The sequence below is a fragment of the Ictalurus punctatus genome, chromosome 23 (assembly GCF_001660625.3).
Source record: "Ictalurus punctatus breed USDA103 chromosome 23, Coco_2.0, whole genome shotgun sequence".
NCBI classification, from domain to species: Eukaryota; Metazoa; Chordata; class Actinopteri; order Siluriformes; family Ictaluridae; genus Ictalurus; species Ictalurus punctatus.
Window position 1 is genome coordinate 17,983,433 of NC_030438.2, and position 22,550 is coordinate 18,005,982.

General features: G+C 41.6%; 2 protein-coding genes across 9 annotated transcripts; one reads left to right on the forward strand and one right to left on the reverse strand.

Annotated features, from left to right (window-relative positions):
* Positions 1-317: 317 nt before the first annotated feature.
* Positions 318-10,576, forward strand: notchl (notch receptor, like). Of its 4 annotated transcripts, none has more exons than XM_053674772.1 (11): positions 320-595; positions 3,247-3,391; positions 4,086-4,427; positions 5,017-5,231; positions 5,393-5,726; positions 6,054-6,193; positions 6,284-6,342; positions 6,995-7,124; positions 8,849-8,946; positions 9,025-9,374; positions 9,891-10,576. In XM_053674772.1, the coding sequence occupies exons 1-11, from the start codon at positions 538-540 to the stop codon at positions 10,381-10,383; spliced, it is 2,364 nt and encodes a 787-aa protein (XP_053530747.1). In that variant the 5' UTR covers positions 320-537; the 3' UTR covers positions 10,384-10,576. The 4 variants fall into 4 exon arrangements, with proteins under 4 accessions (XP_053530749.1, XP_053530747.1, XP_017308575.1 ...); XM_017453086.3 differs by having other exon boundaries at positions 323-595; positions 9,040-9,374; XM_053674774.1 differs by lacking the exon at positions 3,247-3,391 and having other exon boundaries at positions 318-595.
* A 1,092-nt stretch (positions 10,577-11,668) lies between these two features.
* On the reverse strand, positions 11,669-21,929 carry pbx2 (pre-B-cell leukemia homeobox 2). 5 transcript variants are annotated; one of them, XM_017453089.3, is made up of 9 exons: positions 21,618-21,929; positions 20,901-20,974; positions 18,360-18,604; positions 16,719-16,909; positions 16,414-16,549; positions 15,086-15,227; positions 14,242-14,312; positions 14,024-14,068; positions 11,669-12,491 (listed from the first exon to the last, which is right to left on the reverse strand). In XM_017453089.3, exons 1-9 carry the CDS (start codon positions 21,854-21,856, stop codon positions 12,417-12,419), a joined length of 1,218 nt encoding a protein of 405 aa, XP_017308578.1. In that variant the 5' UTR covers positions 21,857-21,929; the 3' UTR covers positions 11,669-12,416. The 5 variants fall into 5 exon arrangements, with proteins under 5 accessions (XP_017308578.1, XP_017308577.1, XP_017308579.1 ...); XM_017453088.3 differs by having other exon boundaries at positions 14,242-14,336; XM_017453090.3 differs by lacking the exon at positions 14,024-14,068 and having other exon boundaries at positions 14,242-14,336.
* Positions 21,930-22,550: the final 621 nt, after the last annotated feature.

Genomic DNA, 22,550 nt, shown 5'->3' on the forward strand with positions numbered 1-22,550 from the left:
TTTATATAGCACTTTTTTATGTGTATATAAAAGCAAGGAAACATATTTTGTTCTGCAGTCTTTTGTCCATTTTAAGGCTGAGAAATGTTGGCCGATTTGTATATGGACGTGGTTTGGTCTGGATGTGTGGATAACACACTTTTTTTTTTTTTTAGACTTTCTGAAATACAACACTTTTATACTAAGTCAGATTCCACACATTCAGGTTTGAGACCTAGCCACAATACACACATATACACTCACACTCCTATTCTTTTCCACACAGTGGCAGGAAGTAGTCCGGATATCCGCAGAAAAAGAATGAGAGAGAAAATCAAGGAGGCGTAGACATAACCGTTCACACGGCTTGGGGTATTTTTGCATCGGGTTTTGCAAGAGGGACGACCCGAGGATTCAAAAAGATACACAGACTTGTCACTGGAGGGAAAGGTCTGCACGGAGAGAGGGATTGCTTGTGATTGGCATTTCAGTGAGCCTGTGTGTGTAAAATAGTGAGAAAGAAAAAGGAGAAGAGCAATTCGAGACTGAACATTTACTATGGTCCTGGTGGAGGGTCTGATCTTCATGTTATGGCCCCTCAGCAGTTTATGTCAGGGTGAGTACAGATCAACTTGAAGAACAGGTGGATGGACAGATGTATGTATGTATGGATGGATGGATGGATGGACGGATGAGTGGATGTATGTATGTATGGATGGATGGATGGATGGATGGATGGACGGATGGGTGGATGTATGTATGTATGGATGGATGGACAGGTGGGTGGATGGATGGGTGGATGTATGTATGGATGGATGGATGGATGGATGGATAGACAGATGGGTGGATGTATGTATGTTTATGGATGGATGGATGGATGGATGGATGGATGGACGGATGGGTGGATGTATGTATGTATGGATGGATGGATGGGTGGACGGATAGGTGGATGTATGTATGTATGGATGTATGTATGTATGGATGGACATATGTATGTGTTTATGGATGGATGGATGGACGGACGGGTGGCTGTATGTATGTGTTTATGGATGGATGGATGGACGGACGGGTGGCTGTATGTATGTGTTTATATATGGATGGATGGATGGATGGATTTATGTATGAATGTATGTATGTATGTATGGATGGATGGATGGATGGACGGACTTGTGGATGTATGTATGTGTTTATGGATGGATGGATGGACGGACGGGTGGATGTATGTATGTGTTTATGGATGGATGGATGGATGGAAGAACAAATGAATAGAAGTGATACATATAGATGGATAAATAGACAGATGATTATGATGGATGAATGGATGAATGAATAAATATATGTATGCATGTATAGATGGATGGCTGGATGGATGGATGGAAGAACAAATGAATAGAAGTGATACAGATAGATGGATAAATATACAGATGAATATGATGGATGAATGAACAAGTATACGTATGGATGGATTAATGGATGGATGGTCAAAATAGGGACGGCTGAATAAACAAGTGGAAAGATGGATAAACGAGACAGATGGATATATGAATGGATGAACAGAAGAATGGGACAAAGTGCAGATGCATGGATGACATATATGTACAGTATATAGCAGTTAAATGGACAGAAGTAGAGGACTATGTAATGGACTGATGCATGAACAGACAGATGGATGAATGTATAGATCCTTCTATGGATGGATGGATGTGTGATAAAGGTACAGAAGAATAGGATGGATGAATGACAAGATGGATGATAGATAGAGGACACATGAATAGAAAGAAGGATGAATCAACAGATACATGGATGGATGGACAGGTTAAATGAGCGGATGAATGTACTCATGAATAGATAGATGCAAGAAATGAACAAGGAAGGGATAGATGAAATGATGGCTTGATCGATGGATGGATAGATGATGCGGTGGCCTTTATCAGCTCTGAATTCTACTCTTTAATTATTCGCAACCAAGCTAAGGTTTGTCCAAGATGCTCACTATACATTTTCAGTTTGAAAAAAAGTAAACGCGCCCTATACCCTGACAAATAGTCTGTATTCTTAAATATGACCATTTGTTTATGTATTTATTTGATTTGAAGTTACGTCTTTAATTGAATGGTTTTGAATAATTAGTTTTTTTTATTTATTTATTTGTTATTTACAGTGGAACAGTCCTGTTTTTTCGTTAGTTGTGATGTGTAAGACTTGTGCCTTCATTGTCCTCCCCAACTGTTAGCCTATTGTTCCTCTCCATCACATTCATCAATCGCCACCATGTTGCATTTCAACCCTGACCCACTCCTACTCCACTCCATTTCCTCTTGCTGTACGCCTCTTTCCTGTTTGTGTCAGAGCCCGAGTTTCCTGTTTCCCCTCCGCCTAGGGCCTTTGTGGAGTTTGACCCTCTTTTTGGGCTGCCGAAAATCCAGCTGTTAATAATACAGTACATCGCACAATACTCAGCATTTAGTGCACCACCCTTTTCATTTTTACTTTGACATTTAATAATAATGTTATAGAATTTATTATATTATTATAATAATCTGAGCATAGGACACAAACGTCCTTCACCAGATGTGCAAATTACTTCGAATGCTTCTGATAGATTAACCCCAGCATCCTATGGGTTAGCAGTTCTAGTAAACACTACTATTTCTACTAAGTAGTAGTCATAGCAGCATGATCGTTAGTAATAATTATAGTAATATTAGCTACAGGTGTAGCAGGCATAGTAGCTAGTAGTTAGTAGTATTAGTTGTAGTAGTGTCAGGAGTAGTAGCTACAGTAGTATTCGCTGTTGTAATAGCAGGTGTACCAGTAGATAAAGTAGACGTATTAGGATAGTAATTAATATTAATAGTACTAGTCACCACAGTAGCAGTGGTAGTACGACCAGTAGGAGTAGTAGTAGTATAGTAATGTTAGCTGTGGTAGGATCAGGAGTATTAGTTATCGTAGTAGTAGCTGTAGCAGGAGCAGTGATTATAGTGTTAGTATTAGATGTAGTAGTAGCAGAAGTAGCTATAAGTAAAATAGTAGCAGAGTAGTACTATTAATAGTACTAATAACCACAATATCAGTAGTAGTAGTAGTAATAGTATGAGCAGTAGTTGCAGAGTAGTAATTATAGTAATATTAGCAGTATTAGTAGCAGGAGCAGTAGTTATGGTAATGTTAACTGTAGTCGTAGGTGTAGTAATCAGGAGTGTTCATTGGTAAAGTATATATATTTTGGTTGGTTGATTTCCTTTGGGTTTGCTCTCTTGAAAGCATCACCAGGTGATCCATGGAGCAGCTGTCCAGCAGATAAGATATGCAAAGTCAAGTTTGCGAATGGCGCGTGTGATATGGAATGCTCTGGGTCGCAGTGCCTGAAAGACGGCTTCGACTGCCTTAAGCCCAAAGAATCCTGCAAGTAATAATCTGATTGTGTCTATACGTCAAAAATATTCTTACTGGTGTACTAGATCCAAAAGTCTGGATCCAAGACCAAGAGCTGTTATTTCATCTGTTAAAGGTTTGGCCTAAGTGGTTAGCACGTTCGCCTCACGCCTCCAGGGTCGGGGGTTCGATTCCCACCGTGGCCCTGTGTGTGCGGAGTTTGCATGTTCTTCCCGTGCTGCGGGGGTTTCCTCCGGGTACTCCGGTTTCCTCCCCCGGTTCGAAGACATGCACGGTAGGCTGATTGGCATGTCCAAAGTGTCCGTAGTGTATGAATGGGTGTGTGAATGTGTATGTGATTGTGCCCTGCGATGGATTGGCACCCTGTCCAGGGTGTACCCCGCCTCGTGCCCGATGCTCCCTGGGATAGGCTCCAGGTTTCCCTGTGACCCTGAAAAGGATTAAGCGGTATAGAAGATGGATGGATGAATGGATGGATGGGTTTGGCCTAAGGAGAGATACTGTAAGTCTGGACGGACCTTCTCAGCTTGTTGCCACCAGGAGAAGTGTAGGGCAAATAAACAAATGAATAAAAGAACAAATCAGCCAAAAATGAAATTGCATAGAATTAAAAAAAGAAAAAGGTCTTGGATGTGGACTTTTGAACTCGATCGCACACATACAAAGGATTAGCGAAACTTCAATTTGTGATGTGTCTTTTCTTACAGTTCCGGCTACATTCTGTACTGCCGTGACCACTTCGACAACACACACTGTGAGAAGGGTTGCAACACTGCCCCCTGTGGGTGGGATGGTTCAGACTGTATAAAAACCTATAAAAACCAGCATCCCAATTGGGCCAAAGGAGTGCTGATTCTGCATACGGCAATTCCTTTCCAGAAAGTGCCATTGCAGAACAGTTCGTTACTTTGGGCTCTCAGCATCCTGCTGCAAACCAGCGTCAAACTGAGAGGGGTGGTGCCACTCCAGCCCAGTGCTGATTTCTTCGCTATGGATGCACAGCAGCTGATAGATCTGCACCAGCAAGCGCCTAATTACAAAAGCAACAGGTAACACCATGATTGTCTTGCATTTGATGTTATGAGTGTAGATCTATGGGTAGATAGTGGTAGCTCTGTAGTTAAGATATGATGATAGTGTTTGTTGAAATCCCTCAACTGTCAGATTTTTCAGATTTATTTTTAGGTTCTTGGGCCCCCAACTGTTCTAGAGCCTTGACCTCTCACCCTTGTAATATGGATTAAACAAAAAAAAATAGCTTGGTCCATTAATTCTGGTAATGGTGTCTCAATAATTCAGCAAAACATTCAGTTTCCTTATATCAAATATAGTAGATCAGCAAAGACAGCAAAATGTGGTGTTGACATACCTAAATCCAATCCAATCTGAGCATTTATGATTTATGCTTCCATTTCAAGCGGGCTTTGGAACGAAGGCTCTTGGTTAAGGTCCAAACAGTAACTCTCTGAATGTCCTGAACCTTAATTGCTAAGCTACTATTTGCTAACATAATCAAGACATCAAAAGGAATACTATCAATTCAGTGTAACATATTAACATGGGCATTAACAAGTGAATGATAAAGTAATTCAGTCAATTGGTAACTTCAATCCATTTTTCCATCCTGCTTTAATACAGGTCTTTATTGTTCCTACAAGTGGATAACAGGCCATGCTCCCAGCTACCATTCTCTTGTTTTCCCTATGCATCGGAGGCAGCAGATTTCCTGAACGCCATGCTGGAGTTGAACCTTGCCCCAGCCCACATCAAACCCGAGATCCAAGTACTCATCGGCATCCGGGGCATCAATAAGGAAATCACAGTAAGAGAAACTCCCATCAAGGAGCCTGATGGTATGTTCGACCATACGAGATAATTAATGCTCTCGCTTTCCTTTTTCACTGTTATATATTACAACACAGCCACATAAGACTGTTATAAATGGTGTGAATACATCAGGGCCATCATAGCCATTCCTTCTTTCTTTCTGTCTCTTCCATGCTTAATAATACAGGTTCTCCTGCATGGCTGTGGCCCGTGGTTGGCATTGCAGTGGGCATTGGGGTGGCACTGGCCGTAGTGGCGATGGCAGTGCTGGTATGGTTCTGGAGAAGACGACAGAGGAGAGAACAAAGAGACCATCACAGACGAGTGCATCACAGATCTATTGCAACTGACAGCAATGGTGAGAGTAAAGACTGGACACAGTGCTCCACTGAGCAGAACAAAAGGAATGGAAGGATAGCAAGGGAGAAGGACAGAAATGGCTTGAAGAAGAAGAAGCAGAAAGGGAAGGACCTGAGAAAGAAGCGCAGGGAACCACTCGGAGAGGATGCCATTCGGATAAGGTGAGGCTACTTTGTACCTTTATCAGTGTTTTTGACTGGTACGGTATGCAAACTACTTTCTTGGGCCCTTTGCTTGTCCTGATATATAAACAAAAATTGTGAAAATGCAGCGTAGAGCTTGTACTAAAGGTCATGAGAACATCTCCTTGTGTACCGAAGACAAAAATAGCCTCTCCACCATCCTTCCTGTTCCCATCCTTACACACTGCTATTTACTCTGCTTATCTGTAACTATAATATATTTAGCCAACAAAACCCCCTTTGATCTATCAGTCAAGCTGTGTGAGGAAACTATGCTAATGTCTTCTGGACACATTATGACTGCAGGCCTCTTAAGAAGTCCTTGGACATTGGCAGTGACACGGACGTGACCCAGAGCTCCATGGAGGACATCAGCAAGACAATCTGTGACCACAGATCTCCAGATCAGAAACATTTCAACATCAATCACAAGCATGTGCCCATAAGTAAGATGGATACCTTGAGATTGTTTCTCATTTAGGTCCAGCTTTCCTTGTGATAACATTCTTCCTTTGATAATTTGCTATAATTATCAGGTCCACCAAGGAGGTGGGACAGGAACTCCATTCCTACACAGCAGAGGACACCAAGCAATGTGAGTGCTCATCGTGCGAACAGAAAAGGAAAAGCTTACTGAGAAGTAGATGGATTTAAATGGGCAATAGATGTGTAAGTGGGAGCAAGAACGACGCATACAATTGTTTCTGGAAACATCTCTCCTTTGTACATAAGCAAACCACACCTAATTGAGCATTAAAGATTGGGAATAGTTGGCATAGTGAAATGCTCCAAGCATTTCATTGTGTTTGTTGAACTGATGAGGCTTTACAAGAATTGACTTATGGCCATTAACCTTTATGTGAAATAAAATGTACCTGGAGCGTTATAATACTAAGGACTGTCCGTGGGTTTTTTGTTACCTTCACGTAATTGTCAAGGACCCTCATTAATACACAATTAGACCTTAAAGACAACTGCTTTGCAGGTACCTTGCAGGAATATTTACATTGAACCTTGTACTCTGTAAAATACATCATTTCTGACAGGGCATCCCAGCCAAATGATGAACCAAGCTATTAGAACGTGTATGACATGGGATTTACATGACATACTGATCAGAATATTTACAAGGACTTGTTTAATTCTACCATTCCGTTCATAATGCATTAATAATGGAGGTTTGACCTCAGCAGGAAGTAATCAGTACCCCATAGCTGATCTTATCATTTTGCTGTTTTTCACCACAGTCAGCCCCAGTGCAGTGGTGTGGACCTGACGGTTCTGTGGTTCTGATCCGTGCTGTGAGGAGTGGCCTCGATCGGGTGGTGTTGGAGCTGCTCAGAGCTGGGGTGCCTGTCAACAACACCGACCACACCGGTAATCATCACTCTCCTTTTTAACTCAGGTTCTGTCAAGTGGAGGTACAGGAGGATCAGTCGTGGCCTTTAAAGTCGTATCAAGTTCTGTTTCTTATCTACTGTATCTAGCTCTTTATGCGAACTCTCAGTGGCATAGTATATTTTTTTGTTTATTTCCTTAAACGCTACATGGCCAAATGTATGTGGGCATCTGACGATCACAATCAGATGTGTTTGTTGAACATTAATATGGAGCTGGTCCACCCTTTGCTGTTATAACAGCCTCCACTCATCTTTCGACTAGATTTTGGAAAGTGGCTTGGGGGATAAATGCCCATTCAGCCACAAGAGCATTAGGTAAGAGTAAGGTTGAGCACTGATGTTGGATGAGTAGGACCGGGGTGCAGTTGGTGTTCCAATTGATGCCAAAGGTATTCAGTGAGGTTGACGCGAGGACTCTGTGCAGGCAACTCGAGTTCTTCCACACCAACATTGGCAAACCATGTCTTTACAGAACTCAGTTTGTGCACAGGTGTATTGTCATGCTGAAACAGCTTTGGACCTCTTAGTTCAAGGGCAATCAACAATGCTACAGCATACAAAGACATTCTAGACCAGGGGTGGGCAATCTTATCCGGAAAGGGCTGGTGTGGGTGCAGGTTTTCATTCCAACCAAGCAGGAGGCACACCTGATTCCACCTGTCTAATCAGTTGATCTTGGCTTTCAGTAGATTCAGGTGTGGCTTCTGCTTGGTTGGAATGAAAACCTGCACCCACACCGGACCTTTCCAGATAAGATTGCCAACCCTTGTTCTAAACGATTGCGTGTTTCCAACTTTGTGGCAACAGTTTGTGGAAGAACCACATATGGGTGTGATGGACAGGTCTGCACATACTTTTGACCATATAGTGTTTTTGGCTTTTAAAGCACCAGTCACAAGACCCTAATTTGCTATTGTGTATGGGACCATTTCTGAAGGAATTCTGACCAACCCTACAGAGAGCTTTACCAGTATAAAGGATTTACCATAGATAGTTGAACGAATGTGGTAAATATGGCAAGTTCAATACATTCTCCTGTCAATTTCTTTGTCCCGTGATCTTCATGCCTGACCGCCCAATCCCACCTGCATGAGAGCAAAACTCTTTTGTTGGGTCCTGTGGGATTCTACTTCTGAAGAAAGTATAGTCCATATCACTAGCTAGGCCTTAAGAATGGTAATAACAGCTATGACACTTGGACACATTGTAGGAGGGCTTTTTAATGATTATACATAAACTGTCTGGATAGTTGGAGTGATTCTTGACTGGAGTTTTAAAGGTCTACACAGAAGTGGCTTGATGGGTAGATGGGGAGTAACATGCATTTCTCTGCTCTCCCCATTTCCTCCTCCTCTTCCTCTGTCCTTTCCTGCTGCATCGCCCTTCGTAATCCTTCACGGGCTGTCAGAACCCCTAATTCCTGCCGATGATTCTGAACAAAGTTAACGTGCTGTGGCGTATTTAGAGCAGATACTTGTATAATCGCTTTCATTGCTCTGCTTTGTCTCACTGAATGCCTTTCGCGAGCTGTTTTTGTCTTTGATCAACCAGTACCATTCACAGCTGCTCTATGGCCTCCTTAGTTTGAGCACTTTTCCTTCTTAAATCCCTAATACTACTGCACGCTTCTGCTTATTTGTGTATGATGGAGCCTCTTCTTTCCTATATTTCCTTCCTCTCTAAATCCACTCTCTCTGCCAGGGAGATCCGCCCTGCACTGGGCATGCTCAGTAAACCACCTCTCATTAGCTCGGACGCTGATACGTTACGGCGCTGCTGTGGACATGCAGGACCACAAGGTAAAGTAACCTTTGTTTCCCCCCAGTACTATTAAATATACTTCAAGGCAGCTTTGGTTGCAGTTGAAATCCTCGAAGTCCTTCCATTTCCAGGGCGAGACAGCTCTGTTTCTCTCGGCGCTCCATGGCTGCTACGATACTGCTAGGTTCCTCGTCCTAAACGGTGCCAATCAGGAGCTGATGGACTGCAGGGGGCGTCGGCCAATAGATGTGGCCCAGGAAGGATTCCATCATGAGATCCTCGAGCTTCTACTGGCCCACCGAGTCCACCAGAGCCCGTTTCCTGTGGCCCCAGCTACCGAGGTGCTGTGGGATGACCGTACTTACCTGTATTCCCCATGGGTGGCATCACCTCCATGTCTGCCAGGAAGGAGTGCTTCCTTTTCTGGAGTTGTAGGACCCAGGGAGATGTCTTCACCCCAGTCCAGGTAAAGTCTACTTGCTCACTTACAATGAACGGAAATGTACTTTATGGTCTTACTCGCTTTGCAGTGGGGATTCCACCCACCTCATGTGATAATAAGTCTCTTGGACATTTGGACTTGCACGAACGGCAAGTCCAAATGGGGCAACTGTCTAAGGTTTCACCCCATCATCAGGAGATCATGAGTTTGCATTCTGATGATCCCACAGCTATCTGTCCTCTACAGCACTGTCCTCCAAGTGTGTGATCTATAAAGTGAAAGGATGCCTTAGCTGGCTTTACATGTCTTGAAGGAAGCACGTTAGCATTCATCCTCCAGGATTGGTAGCTGTTATGGGATGGACCTATATGAAGGAGTGCAAATTGGCACATAACTAAATTTGAAAAATTGGACAAAAATAATTAAGAAAAGGTGGTGCGTATTATTCCTTTAATTATAACCGAGCATGTACTCAGCCGTAAACCCAGATGTCTCTAGGATACCGATATACTCTATATCACTGTTTTGTCTTCTCCACAGTGACTGGCAATTTGTGGCACCTCAAAACTGGCGGCCAATGACAAACCAATCCGCGACGGCGCTAGTCAGCCCCAGGGTCCTCAGCCGCCCATCGCGTCCAATCAGCACGCTTCAGGAAGTGACCTCAGAAGCCGAGGAAGAAGAAAGAGAAGCAGCACAGCATGTCCCCAGAGCGACGACACCCCACTTCCTGTGTCCTCTGCCAGCACCCCGGCAGCGCTCATTCTCCTGCACACAGCCCGCTCTGCAGCGCCGCCTCAGTGCCAACCAACCAGAACCGGTCGTCAGCATCCAACAAGAGAGACTAGCTAATGAGCAAGTAGAAATAGTGGTCGTGCCCCACCCTAAGACAAGCTCCAGCCAATCAGAGAGCAGAAGTGCAGGGACGGTGTGTAATACAGACTCTGAGAGAGAGAGGAAGAAGATCTGCAACGCAAGAAGTCAAAGTGAGGCGGTCGATACCGAGCCCACGTCAGTACAGACTGTTATGTGACCGCGATGGATTTTCATAAAGCTCTGTATTGTAAGAAGTTCCAAAAGTCTAATTCCACTACCATGCACTTGGTTTTCCCCGAAAACTAATACCAAATGCTTATGATAAAAATACATTACATGCAATGGAGAAACCATTTATTTTCAGCAGTCTGTCAAACCCATGTATTCAACTAAATAAAAATAAATCTAGATATGTTGTTTAGTTTTTTCCTTTTGTAAAGTTTTATACTCATACTGCCTTCTGTTTTACCGTCTAGGGTTCTCCAGGTATTTAAATATCAAGTAATTAATATTAGAAATTAGTATTACGCAATACCAGGCAGATACGTACCAATCTATTAAGCTATAGCAAGTTTAATTGGAGATATTTGTGTATAAAAAAAAATCGCGAATTTAACCTGTTGCATTTTAAAATTAAGAACGATTTAGATAACGTAACAGCACTTTCCATAGTTTTATTAAAATTACGTTTAGATCCAAAGACGCCTTATGCTTACTCTTGAGTTATTGATAATGCATTCATGAAATGAACCACTTCCTAAAGGTGTACCTGATAACTGGTGACAGAAGTTGATAATGATGTTGATCGTCCTGATGTCATAAAACAGGATTAATAAAACGGCTTTCGGTGTGAGCTCTATTACTTTCATTATGTGCAAGGAATAATGCAATATTTAACAAACTGCATTAGGTTTTCATAACTAATGGATTAAAAGAAACTTGTGGTAGTGGACTCAGGCTTTTGTGGCCAGCTGTGTATATTATGATATAAAAAAAACAACAAGCCAAATATATATATATTTTTTTACCCTGTATGAAATCTCAAATTTGTAAAATAAACTGGACAATTTGTTCAACCGTCTAAAAAAAAAAAAAATTCTCGTCTCATGACCTGAACCGAAGTTGATTAGATGATAAAACAATCTACAGAACCTTGATCATTTATCGTGAAATGACGGAAGTTCATTACCTTTTCAGTCCTAAATAAATGTGCTTATTTGATCTGACAGGGACTTGTTTGAAGTTTCTTAAGCAACATGACAGTTTTGCTGCAGTTGGTCAGCGAATCTAAAATATACTGGACAATACGTATCATGATATCACAGAAACCTATTCAAGAAGCTTGATAATACTTTTGTCAAATCCATCCAAGCTTGACTCCCCCCACCCCCAGTCAAATTATCAAAGTGGTATAGGACACTAAACGCGTCTGGGGTACGAGGGGAGATTTGTACGAGTCTTGGCAGCTTTCCGGTGAATCCACAGTGAAACGAGAGGCTGTGTGGCGGTGTGGCTGAATGTGTACACAAACAGTCTTTATTGTAAAAGAGGTAGAGAATACAGGTGTTTCACTGTACAGAGAAAGACAGCACTGTTGATATACGCATTCACACCGTAAATAAAGACGCCAAACGCACCCCATTCAGAAGACAGTAAAAAAGAGAAAACACACACACACACACACACACACACACACAAAATAACAACAGAAGACAAAACGATCTTTGGATTATTCTCTATTGCCCCTTTCAGCCATGCCAATTCATGTTCAGTTCTCTATCTGAGCTTCAAAAGAAACAATATAGGGTTAGAATAGCAGTGATAACAGTAACAATAGCACTATAGTTATAAACAAAAGCAGACTTAATGCAGCTTACAATGCAGCTTCCCTTCCTTCTTCAGAACCTAAATATTGCAATAACGTGTAGTGGAAGTAGTGATGGAAAATTATTTTATATATATATATATATATATATAAATATATATATATATATATATATATATATATATATATATATATATAAAATAAAAACCATAAAATAAAAACAAACGGCCGAGTACATGAGCCTAAATAAAAGCCATTTCCTCCATCTCTCTTGTGCACACGCTTTCCAGATACTTTAAAAAAAAAAATAAAATACAAAATAAAAAAAAAAAAAACTAAACTAAACACACTGCACTTTGGCAGAATAATGACCATCGTTCTTTCCGTTTTCTCCTTTGTCCTCATCTCTCGAACAGCGGCGGCCATCAGTCCGAATCGTCAGAGCCCTCGCTTCCAGGTGGAGAGGGAGGCGTGTTCTGTTCCTGCCAGGTCCCGTTAGTCTACACACACACACACACACACACACACAAAAGAGGAGACACAAATACTCGTATGAATAAATACCCACCCCAGAATTTAACATTAAAAAAAAAAAAAACATTCCAGACTGTTCTGTAAAACCTTCCCAGATTATAACCCAGGTGTTCTTTTAATTCTAACAGCATCAGTCTAGATTTCCTCATTTTATTAAGCATGCATATTTACACACATTTAATACAAATCATTATTTGCATAAACAAATGTAAAAAAAAAAAAAAAAAAAAAAAAAAAAAGATGATTCGGCAAAACACGGCAAAACACGGCATAATTGCCGTATCTATCCCCTGTGGCTTCCTGCCTTAAAAACACTGATGTACACAAACCCCAGATAAGCGATTAAACAATAAACTGACGACTGAGCTCATCTGATAAAAATCAGTCTCGTTAAGAAACCGGTTTAAAGGTCTTTATTTTGGTCAGACGTGAAGGACCACATGGTGTCTCATCACTGTAGTGGTCATATACATTTTTAACAGAACGTCCTTATAATAAACAAAACAACGAGCAATTATGATGATTATAAATCATTTGAAAGCAGCACGTGCCGAGTGCGCACAAACTCTCCGATTAATGTGTTAGTTTTTTTTGTTTTTCAAATTAACACACACTACCTGTACAGCACAAACCAAACTTTTGTGGGTCATTGAGCATATGAGTCTGTGGACACAGTAAACAAATCGGCCTGTTCTGAACGAGTGTGGGACCGATCGCAGGGCCCACGAGTCAGAGTCCGGTCTCGTTATTTAAAATTGAGAGGTTTTTTTTTTAATTGCATAAATCTAAAATATACGCATTTCTGCTTTTCCAAACTCCTCTGAAACTATAACTTTTAATCAAATGTAAACTTATACATCAATAACTAATAATTTGTCGAAATATTACTGTTGTACACATTTCAATAATATAAAAAGCCCAATATTTGACTAGATGAATAATGTTTATAAAATAAACTTTAGGGTTTTTTTGTTTTTTGTTTTTTTAAAAAGAGCCAAACCATTAACTACACACAAAAACGCTGTTCGAATGCGCGACTTTTCAAACGAATTTCCGTTAGTATTTATATTAGCGGTCCAGTTTGCATTCAATACTCGATGCGAAGATGTTCAGATCGCGATCATATTCTTTTAGCTGTTCGTTTCGATCATTTGTAGAACTCCCGAGTACTTGTTCAAGCCTTATTTCGATACAAAAGAACCCGGGTTGAATCGAGACCCTGACTCCACACGTTCTAGGTTTTATCTCGTGCTGGGAAGAAGATTCTGAACTAGAGATTGTTTGTCATGGAAAAGTGGGAATGGCTCGAGATTACAAATAGGCATGTTGATGGAAAAGTCAAACACGGGTTAGGCGATTTCCTGGTAGCTTCGGTATAGTTCCTGCAAACATCCAGAACATCACCATGCTGTGCCGGCTGTGCGCCCCCCCCCCCCCCGCCTTTCTTCTATTTTATGATTGGCCGCGTATAAGCATGCGTGTGTAATGATCTCCTCACCCGGCTCTCTCTGGGACTATAGAGTCTTTCTGAAAAGCGCGAGTCCTACCAGAGAGAGAGAGGACAAGGAAGTTTAGGTGCGTCCACACACACACACACACACACACACACAAAATTCTTATACACAATGACTGAACGTGTATACGTCCATGCACCGGGGGATTACAGCATGCAGCATGGGGCGTTTAAACAGGAGAAAGACGGTAAAAGAGTCTAACCTGAGCCCCCATGTGGTAGCCAGGCTGCTCTCCATTCACTGGAGGAACTCCAAGGAAGAGATCAGCTGACCCTGAGAGCGAGAAGGACCCTGAGCCTGGGAGAAGTGTGTGTGTGTGTGTGTGTGTGTGTTTGTGTGGGACAAAAGGTTATCTGTGAAAAACACATGCTCAATTTCCCTTGTATAACCCCCACCCCACACCCCCAGTACTGTACATATCGCAATTTAATTCCTCTTCATTTGCGCCGGCATAATTACATTTGAACCCCGATTATCTACTTAACGATGAGTCACTTAGTATTATGTTACAGCTAACGGGGGCCAAGTAACATAATACAAAATGTGATTATGCTAATCAGTGCCGACTAGCTTTCATTTATTATTAGCAATGCTCACCACTTAAATTTCTTTTGTTTAAAATAAAAATACAACGCACATACTTCTGGCTTTACACCAAGATTTATTTGGCGTCTGAGGTTTGCTTCTTTAGCTTTGCACTGGAGCTTCCTGCCTAATGTTGAGAACATGTAAAGGTCATCTATGCCACTAGAAATCTTTTCTGAAAACCTGCATCCGACTTCTTCCGGTTCAGTGATGCGGTTGAGGACACGGTCAGGTTTAATGTCACCTATAAATATGAGCAGGTGCCTCAACGATGGAACGTTTCGGATAACGAACCTATACATGAGGCTCGTCGCTCCAGCACAAAACTAGAGAAGCAAACTTCCGCTGAACTGACCTCATTATCTTCAGACTTTAAACACGATTATTTATTTATTTATTTATTTATTAACAGTATCTTCTGATAAATCCCTGGCGTTCTGTGCTCTGTGCGCTAAACATACCGGTGGAGTTGGGGGTATGGGGCGACCCCTCTCGCTGCGTCGCCCCCATGGCCGTCTTCATGGCGTAAAGGTTGGCCTCTTCCTGGAACTTGCCGATGTTTTTCTTGTAGCGGATCCTCTTGTTGCCAAACCAGTTCGACACCTGTTACGACACGGAGCCAACGTGAAACCGAACGCCAGAGGGTAAAAAAAATAATAAAAAATCAATCAATGACTCCGTCAATCTGCTAATGCAGAGACGGAACGAAACGTCGCCTTGATCTTATCTGCGTTTTATATCTGTGCGTATTTAAAACAGCAGCGGAATAACAATGAAACACATCAATAGTGCCAATTTTCCGCTCCAGTTTGCGTGTAAAGGGGGGAGGGGGGGGGAGTGTGTGATGGAAACGTATCGATTACACCGTATTCCACGGTCACCATGGCTACACCCGAAACCAAATACGACGTGAAAATACGTTGTTGCCCACACACGCTCTTTTAGCAGAAGTATAACAGCCACACAGACGCTTTGTTAGTTTGTTGTTCCGTTACTAAGAGAAGCTCAACCTCAACTCACAGCTCCGTCTTAAACCATATACTACCGCTCAAAAGTTTAGACACACTCATTCGTTATTTTTATTACCCCCCCGCCTCCATTTTATTATAATAATAATAATAATAATAAAGTCATCAAAACTATGGAGTAACACAAAAGGAACTATGGGAATTATGTTGTGATAAAAAAATCCCAAATAATTCAAAATAATTTAGTATTTTAGCATCTTCAAATCAGACGCTCTTTTTGACGAGAATTTCCAGAAATGTATTCTTGGCCGATTTCTCGAGGAATTTCCCCGAGGTGTGTTTTAAACAGTATTAAAGGAGTTCACACCGACGCCGGACTCTTATCGGCTGCTTTTCCGAATATTTCTCTCCGGGTCGTCCGTTTAAAGAACTTTTCTGTGTAAATAAAATGTTCGTTTTCTAATGAAAGAAACGAATACGTCGGCACGATTATATTTTCGTCTACGAAACCGATTTCACACGTTTAATCACACACCTTCAGATCAAACGCTTTTCAAAAAAAGATCAGGAGAAACATTTCAGTCTGCAGGGCGTCTCCAAACTTTTGACCGGTAGTGTATTTACCAAAGTTACCAGATCTGGCTTCTCTGTTTAGTCATGCTATACACAGTAGAAGATCGTTTTTCTGCCCAGTTTCATCCCGTGACCGCGTGTCGGTCTGGTGCTCGGCGCTCCTTTCCTTCCTTTTCAATACCAGGAGAATATATCACACAAGAAGTGCTGAAATCGCTAATTAGAGCTCGTCGTTACGTTGGCGTTACCTGAGAGACGGTGATGCCGCACTGTTTGGCGAGCTCCTCTTTGGCCTCCTCGCTAGGATAAGGGTTAGACAGGTGCGAGTAGAAGTACTCGTTCAGCACCTCCGTGGCCTGCTTGCTGAAGTTGCGTCTCTTGCGCCTGACGAAGACACGCCACGGGTTCGACCGTCACAGCAGTAGTTATGTAATATCCTCCAGTAATAAACCGGGCTCAACTCAATAGCTTATCATCAAGTCCGAATGAGAGTGCAAATATTTATAAGTGCAAACATGGACACTGCACATAAATAAACAAAACACACACACACCTGGCGTCCAGGAAACGGGAGCGGAGGATCATGACGGCCTCGCACGTGCTTTGTTTGAGCTGCGTCTGGATAGAGCTGAACTTGCGGTGGATGATGGCCACCATGCGCTCGATCTCGCGCGGGGACACGGGCCGCGTACGCGACTGTTCACGTAGCAGGTTCATCACGTGAGTCGTGAACTCGCTGCACGCCTGAAACACAAGAGACGAGCCCAGTATAGCAATCTTGTTATCTTGTACCTGATAAACTTCAATCAGAAACATTTTGTATCGTGATATTTTCTGTAAGGAGAAGTTTATTTTGCTTTTTTTTTTTTTTTTTTTTTTTTTGAAGGCGTCTCCAGTGTCAGGGCTAAATTTACATTTCTCACCATGGGAAAGTCTTCACGTTGCCGTTTACGTTTTTTCAGTAACGTGACAGTGTGCATTATTTATTTGTCTAATTAACGTCAATACAGGAGATTAAAGAAAAACAAAAGGGAGAGAGACAGAAAGAGAGAGAGTAATAACAGGGACTGAATCAATTCACAGACAATCCACAACATTAAAAGTATCTATAAATGGGTTAAAAAGTACAAAGTATAATTCTACAATATTGTAATCATTGGCAAACTGCTGTCATACGAGAGGAATCAAACACTCCGGGACATCATAAGACAATAATCAACTTTAGGGTAGTGACAGTAACGCCGCTTCTTTCTACTACTGCAACTTTACATAAAGGACACGTTTTCCGTCACGCTGTGCAGCTCTCATTTACAACGTTCTACCATGTTTTAGTTCCTCTAAAGGTTCAGGAACCTCTGTGAAAACCTGTGGTCAACAATAATCTGAGCGATCAATTTCTGCTTTTCAAACCAAGATGACCGATTACTGCGTCTGATCCTGGATCAATACGGCCTCTCTTGCATCGCAGCTATTAGATGAAAGTTAATCTTTTTCCCGTGCGCATATTATTGACCGGAATTCCTTCCATACTGGCTTCTCGATACTCGTGCTTAAAACCCATCGCTTCATCCCATGTGCTGATAGGCCACCTCTGAAATTAACAGTTACGAGACACGTGGCAAAACGTGCGCTTTTGCTGCACGTGCCACATTGATCGAATGCAAAAAATCCTGGAAGTACGGACGGGATAGAAACACGTTCGTCGTCTTCTATAATTTGTACCGCTCTCACTTAACGTGCCTACTGAAGCTGCTCCTCCGTCTTGTATCGCTGTAGGCACAACATGTTCTCCCACTCTACGTGTTTGTATTGACAAGACGCAATGGAAGAACACTGAACTGGTTCTAATTTGTCTTTGGTTTCATCGGAGCGTTGAGTCTAATCTAGGCGTTCCTCATATCTCCTCAGGTTTGACATTGATTTGGAGGCTTGTGCTGTAATCTGAGCCTTAAACACAAATTTCATCGTGTACTATGGAAACGTCAAGTACTGTGATGCGATATGAATCCAATTTGCCACCATAATTCATGACACGCTTCTCCTCTTCTTTCTTTTCGGAACAGGAAGGGTGGACGAATCGTACAAACAGGTTATATGATATCTGGTTTCAGATCAGGTTATGTTTTGAGTGAGCAGTCTAAACATAGCACTTGTGACTGACTGACTGTCTCGCTCTCACTCTCACTCTACTGACCTGCTCATATTTCTCCAGCTCGGTGTGGTAAATCGTGCGAATCTGGCTCAGCTTCTGTTTGTAGTCCGAGTGCTCCAATGAGCTGTCCGGAGACATACCGCCCGAGCTGGTCGCCGCAGAGACGGCCGCGGCAGCCCCGCCTCCTTTCTCCGGGCCGGCCACGCCCTCGGCCAGGAGCATGTTGTCCAGTCGGACTAGCTGCGGGTCCGGCGGCTCTTCCTCCTGCGTGTTTCGCATGGACAGACCTGACGAGACCGTCGAGACCATCGTTTAGGTATACAGTCGTACGAATGTTTCACAAACACACATCGTATCCGTGTCATACAGACCCTATGCTACATCTATACACCGGTGACCTTTAATTCTACGTCACTATATGCCTTTAAATTACAAACTGATTTACAGTACTCAATCCACAAATCCACATTACCCCTTGGAAAATGAATGGTCCTGAAGTAAAACTAATCGTTAGCCATGAATTCATACACATAGATTTCGACAGGATAATTTAGAATTAGGTTTATCAAAATTCATTGGGTAAACAACTCCAAACAAACGTGACTTTTCCACCACCCCAAGTCACAGTATGTCAGTGTAATGTAGGTGGCTAAAAACTAAATAAATATTTCTTGTACTGAGTGACCAGTCTAGTGTGAAGCGTTGTGTTGTTCTAAAAAAAAAAACCAAAAAAAAACCAACAAAAAAACACACTTGGGTGGTGTTATACGGCCCGACACAAAGCATGTGCAGATGCAACGGTAACGCGAGCGCCATTATCATTCACACACTCTAATGTACGTCCAGAAGATTTAAAAGCAACATTCCAACGACGGCACACCAGAGCCAAAACATCCTTCCAAGTCTCACTGTAAAATGTTTAGCCAGTTCATGCACAGCGATGTTAAGCACACCGACGAGCTCTGTTTCCTTTAAAACTTTCTGCCGTCATCATGCTTGCCGTCATGATCCGCGTCTCAAATCGCAAACACTGACCTTACACTCGAAAGTGTTTACTAATCTAAAACACTAACTGTAGGAGAAAAACCGATTCGAATTCGTGATCAGTTATGATCTAGAACGAGACAACGCTAGATTGTTAAGCAGAGGTAGGTCGATAGGAACATTTTTCCATTCCTCCCCCCGGGACAAAACTACACCAGCGCAAGATGTCGTGATACTGAAGAAGACTAAAACGGCACGTATGTAAATACGACTCCCGGGAAAATTTCAAAACATTTGCAAAACGTGCCTTTGAGATTTCTAATATTAACCTGTAAAAATAAACGACCCCAAGTTTGGGAACCCCTGATTTAGACTTGTTTTTAATAGGAAAATAATCAACAACAGGGTTGGTGAACTGAAGCAGAGTTACTGTTACCACCAAGATGTTGATTTCCCAACAAAATCACATCATGAAGTGATTTAAACCTCTCATACCACAGCAACTTAACAACTATTACCATTCTGAATTTATTACCAAACATCACGTCATCCGTTTTAGCCACATTTAACGTCGAGGGACGTCTGCAGAACAAAGTCGGTGCCGTATATCGCTTATGTTACAGCAGCTATAAACCGTCGTTCTCTCTAAAGACTAACCTGTAGCGGAAAAACTTACCGACTGTTAGTTACAAAGCGCCGACACTGGAGCCTCCTTCCAAAAAAATGTTAAATAAAAAAACATCTCCTTACAGAAAACGTCACCCTACCAATAATTACACGGGTATCACAAGTTTATATGAATACATTAATTAGAACGATCTGTGGTAGAAGAGGAATAAAACAAGTCATGACGTGAGGTATGTTTCCAGCATCTCCACTTCATAACACCTCTCCGTTGCTGATTATTTTCGTATAGCGGCACATACTAACGTGTTTTATTTCTTACAAAGCGACTGCGCTTGAATTATTCATTTTTTACATAATGTTGTTCAGAAAGCTCTGGAACATTCTTTGGAGAAATCTTCAGGAACCTCTGAGAAAACAGTCCGGAAGTCTTTAACCTCTTATAAGAAGTACAGCACGGTATTTTGTACTGTCCAATGTACGCTTATTTTTCAAAGTTTTGCATTAATATAAGTGAAAAGACAGCGAATTAATACAGTAATAATAATAATAATAATAAAATGTATAAAACTTTTCATTTTATTGTAATACTGCTACATAAGCAGTACAGATCGCTGAACTCAGCTACCAAAAGAAAAACAATAACAACCAGTTCATTTTACATGATAAAACGTTAGTTAACATTCAGACATATCCCAGAAGGTTTTTAAACAGGAAATATTAAGTTATTGGATAGAAATAAATACAAGGAATAAATGGTTAAAAGGACAAAAGAGGTCTATCTGCTTTGCGCCATTAACCTTAGATTGTCGCTTTGTTCAACATGGCGTCTCTCGCCCCTCTTTCTTTCTGTCTCTCTCTCTCTCTCTCTGGCCTGCTTCCAGATTTACTATACTTTTCTTTTAAAAATCCGTTTCAAAACATATAGTTTTGCGTTGTTAGAGTGCAATATTTAATGCACATAATTAAACTTACCGGTTTTCTCTTTAATTTCACAAAGCACGCTGAACAAAGCCGGTTTCATTCGGTGACAGTTCAGGGCATGTTTTCTGTGGGTTTAAATAAACAAACTGCATTAGCCAACCTCTAGCTATATTCGCTTACTTTTCCTTAATAGTTTGCATCATCTGCATTAAAATATACTTCAGCTTTAGGCTCTAAAAAGCAACAAAAATAAGCGTTTAAGCTTTTGTATTTGTTAAGATTAGCTCAAAAAAGGAAACTTGTCCTGAATGCTATCCCTAGCTGAATTGATTAGCCTACACTGTTTATCTTTCATTACAGCCAAAAAAAAAAAAAAGTAAATAGAACTTATTATTGAATATTATCCATGCTATTAGTAGAATTTGTATATTCTATTTAAAATAAAATGACGTGTTGATCACTTTAACGCGATGTTAAGGGAGTTTGGTGCGGAATAGGTGGCTCGCTAGTTAGCAACAACGTAAACAATACAGTCGGTCGATAGGCAAGTCCGGTAGACGTTTCTAGAAAATATTACTTTATGTTATAAAACGTGCAAAAAAAAATAATAATAAATGGTGTCGTGAATAGTGTCTTGAATTTATTACGTCGTTAAACATCTACGGTTAGGTGTGTAGCTTCGGCAGCTAGCAACTTAATGCTCAAACTTTGTTTTCGGGCACGGAGCCAAAGCCGTTAATTAAAAGCTAAAACCTAATTTCTACTCACTTCGCCTGGGCTTCGTCTAGACTTTGGTCGGTGATGGTCATGATTTGTTGCAAAATGTCCCCAATGTCTCGTCTGTTTTCATGACCGTTTTCTGCTCCCTCGAGGCCCGCGTCGCCATCGGACCGGTGTTGTGGCGGAGGGTGCACCGAGTTCAGGGCGTGCATTCCCGGGTGACCTGTCAACGCGAGCCCCCGGCCTGAGTTGGGCCCGTTGCCTGCAATAGGCTGCTGCTGCAACATACCGAGCGTCACATTAATCTAAGCCGCGCCAGCTGTCTCTCTCTCTCTCTCTCGCTCTCTCTCTCTCTGTGTGTGTGTGGGGTAGCAGGAGTACACACAAGCACACACCCGAGTGAATCACCGCGATAGGATTTACCTCAAGGGATAAAATAACAAATAAATAAATAAACGAATCGATGAATAAATAATAATAATAATAATACCGTGCAATTCTGTAATGTGGACACATTTCGCTTTGTAAACGTACACGCTGCATAAATATATATAAACTGCTATAAAACCAACAATATTACTGTTTAATTTGTTGAATTATTGTATGCACTGTATTATAATCACTTTCAATCGTTTTTTCACTCATGTTTAAAGGGGCGGTTCGGCATTTTTGAGCCCCCTGCTGACTGCAAGTTGAATTGCAATTGCAAGGAAAATATGACAAGTATTTCTCCTTCCTCCAAATTGATCGCACACTCCACACATGTGGAAGCTTGCGAGTTGCCTTTTTCGGGAATAGGGGCTCTGTCCAAGTTGGGGGAAGGGATTAATTTCAGGACCAGAAACGCAACTGAAGCCTGAAATGAAGGAAGTGGTTAGCGTTACAATATTGTAAATCACAGTTAAGTGTGATTGTCCTCTGTTATCTATATTACCCTCCATTTGGGGCAGGTAAGCATATTAGAGCGAGTGAATAGGCTAT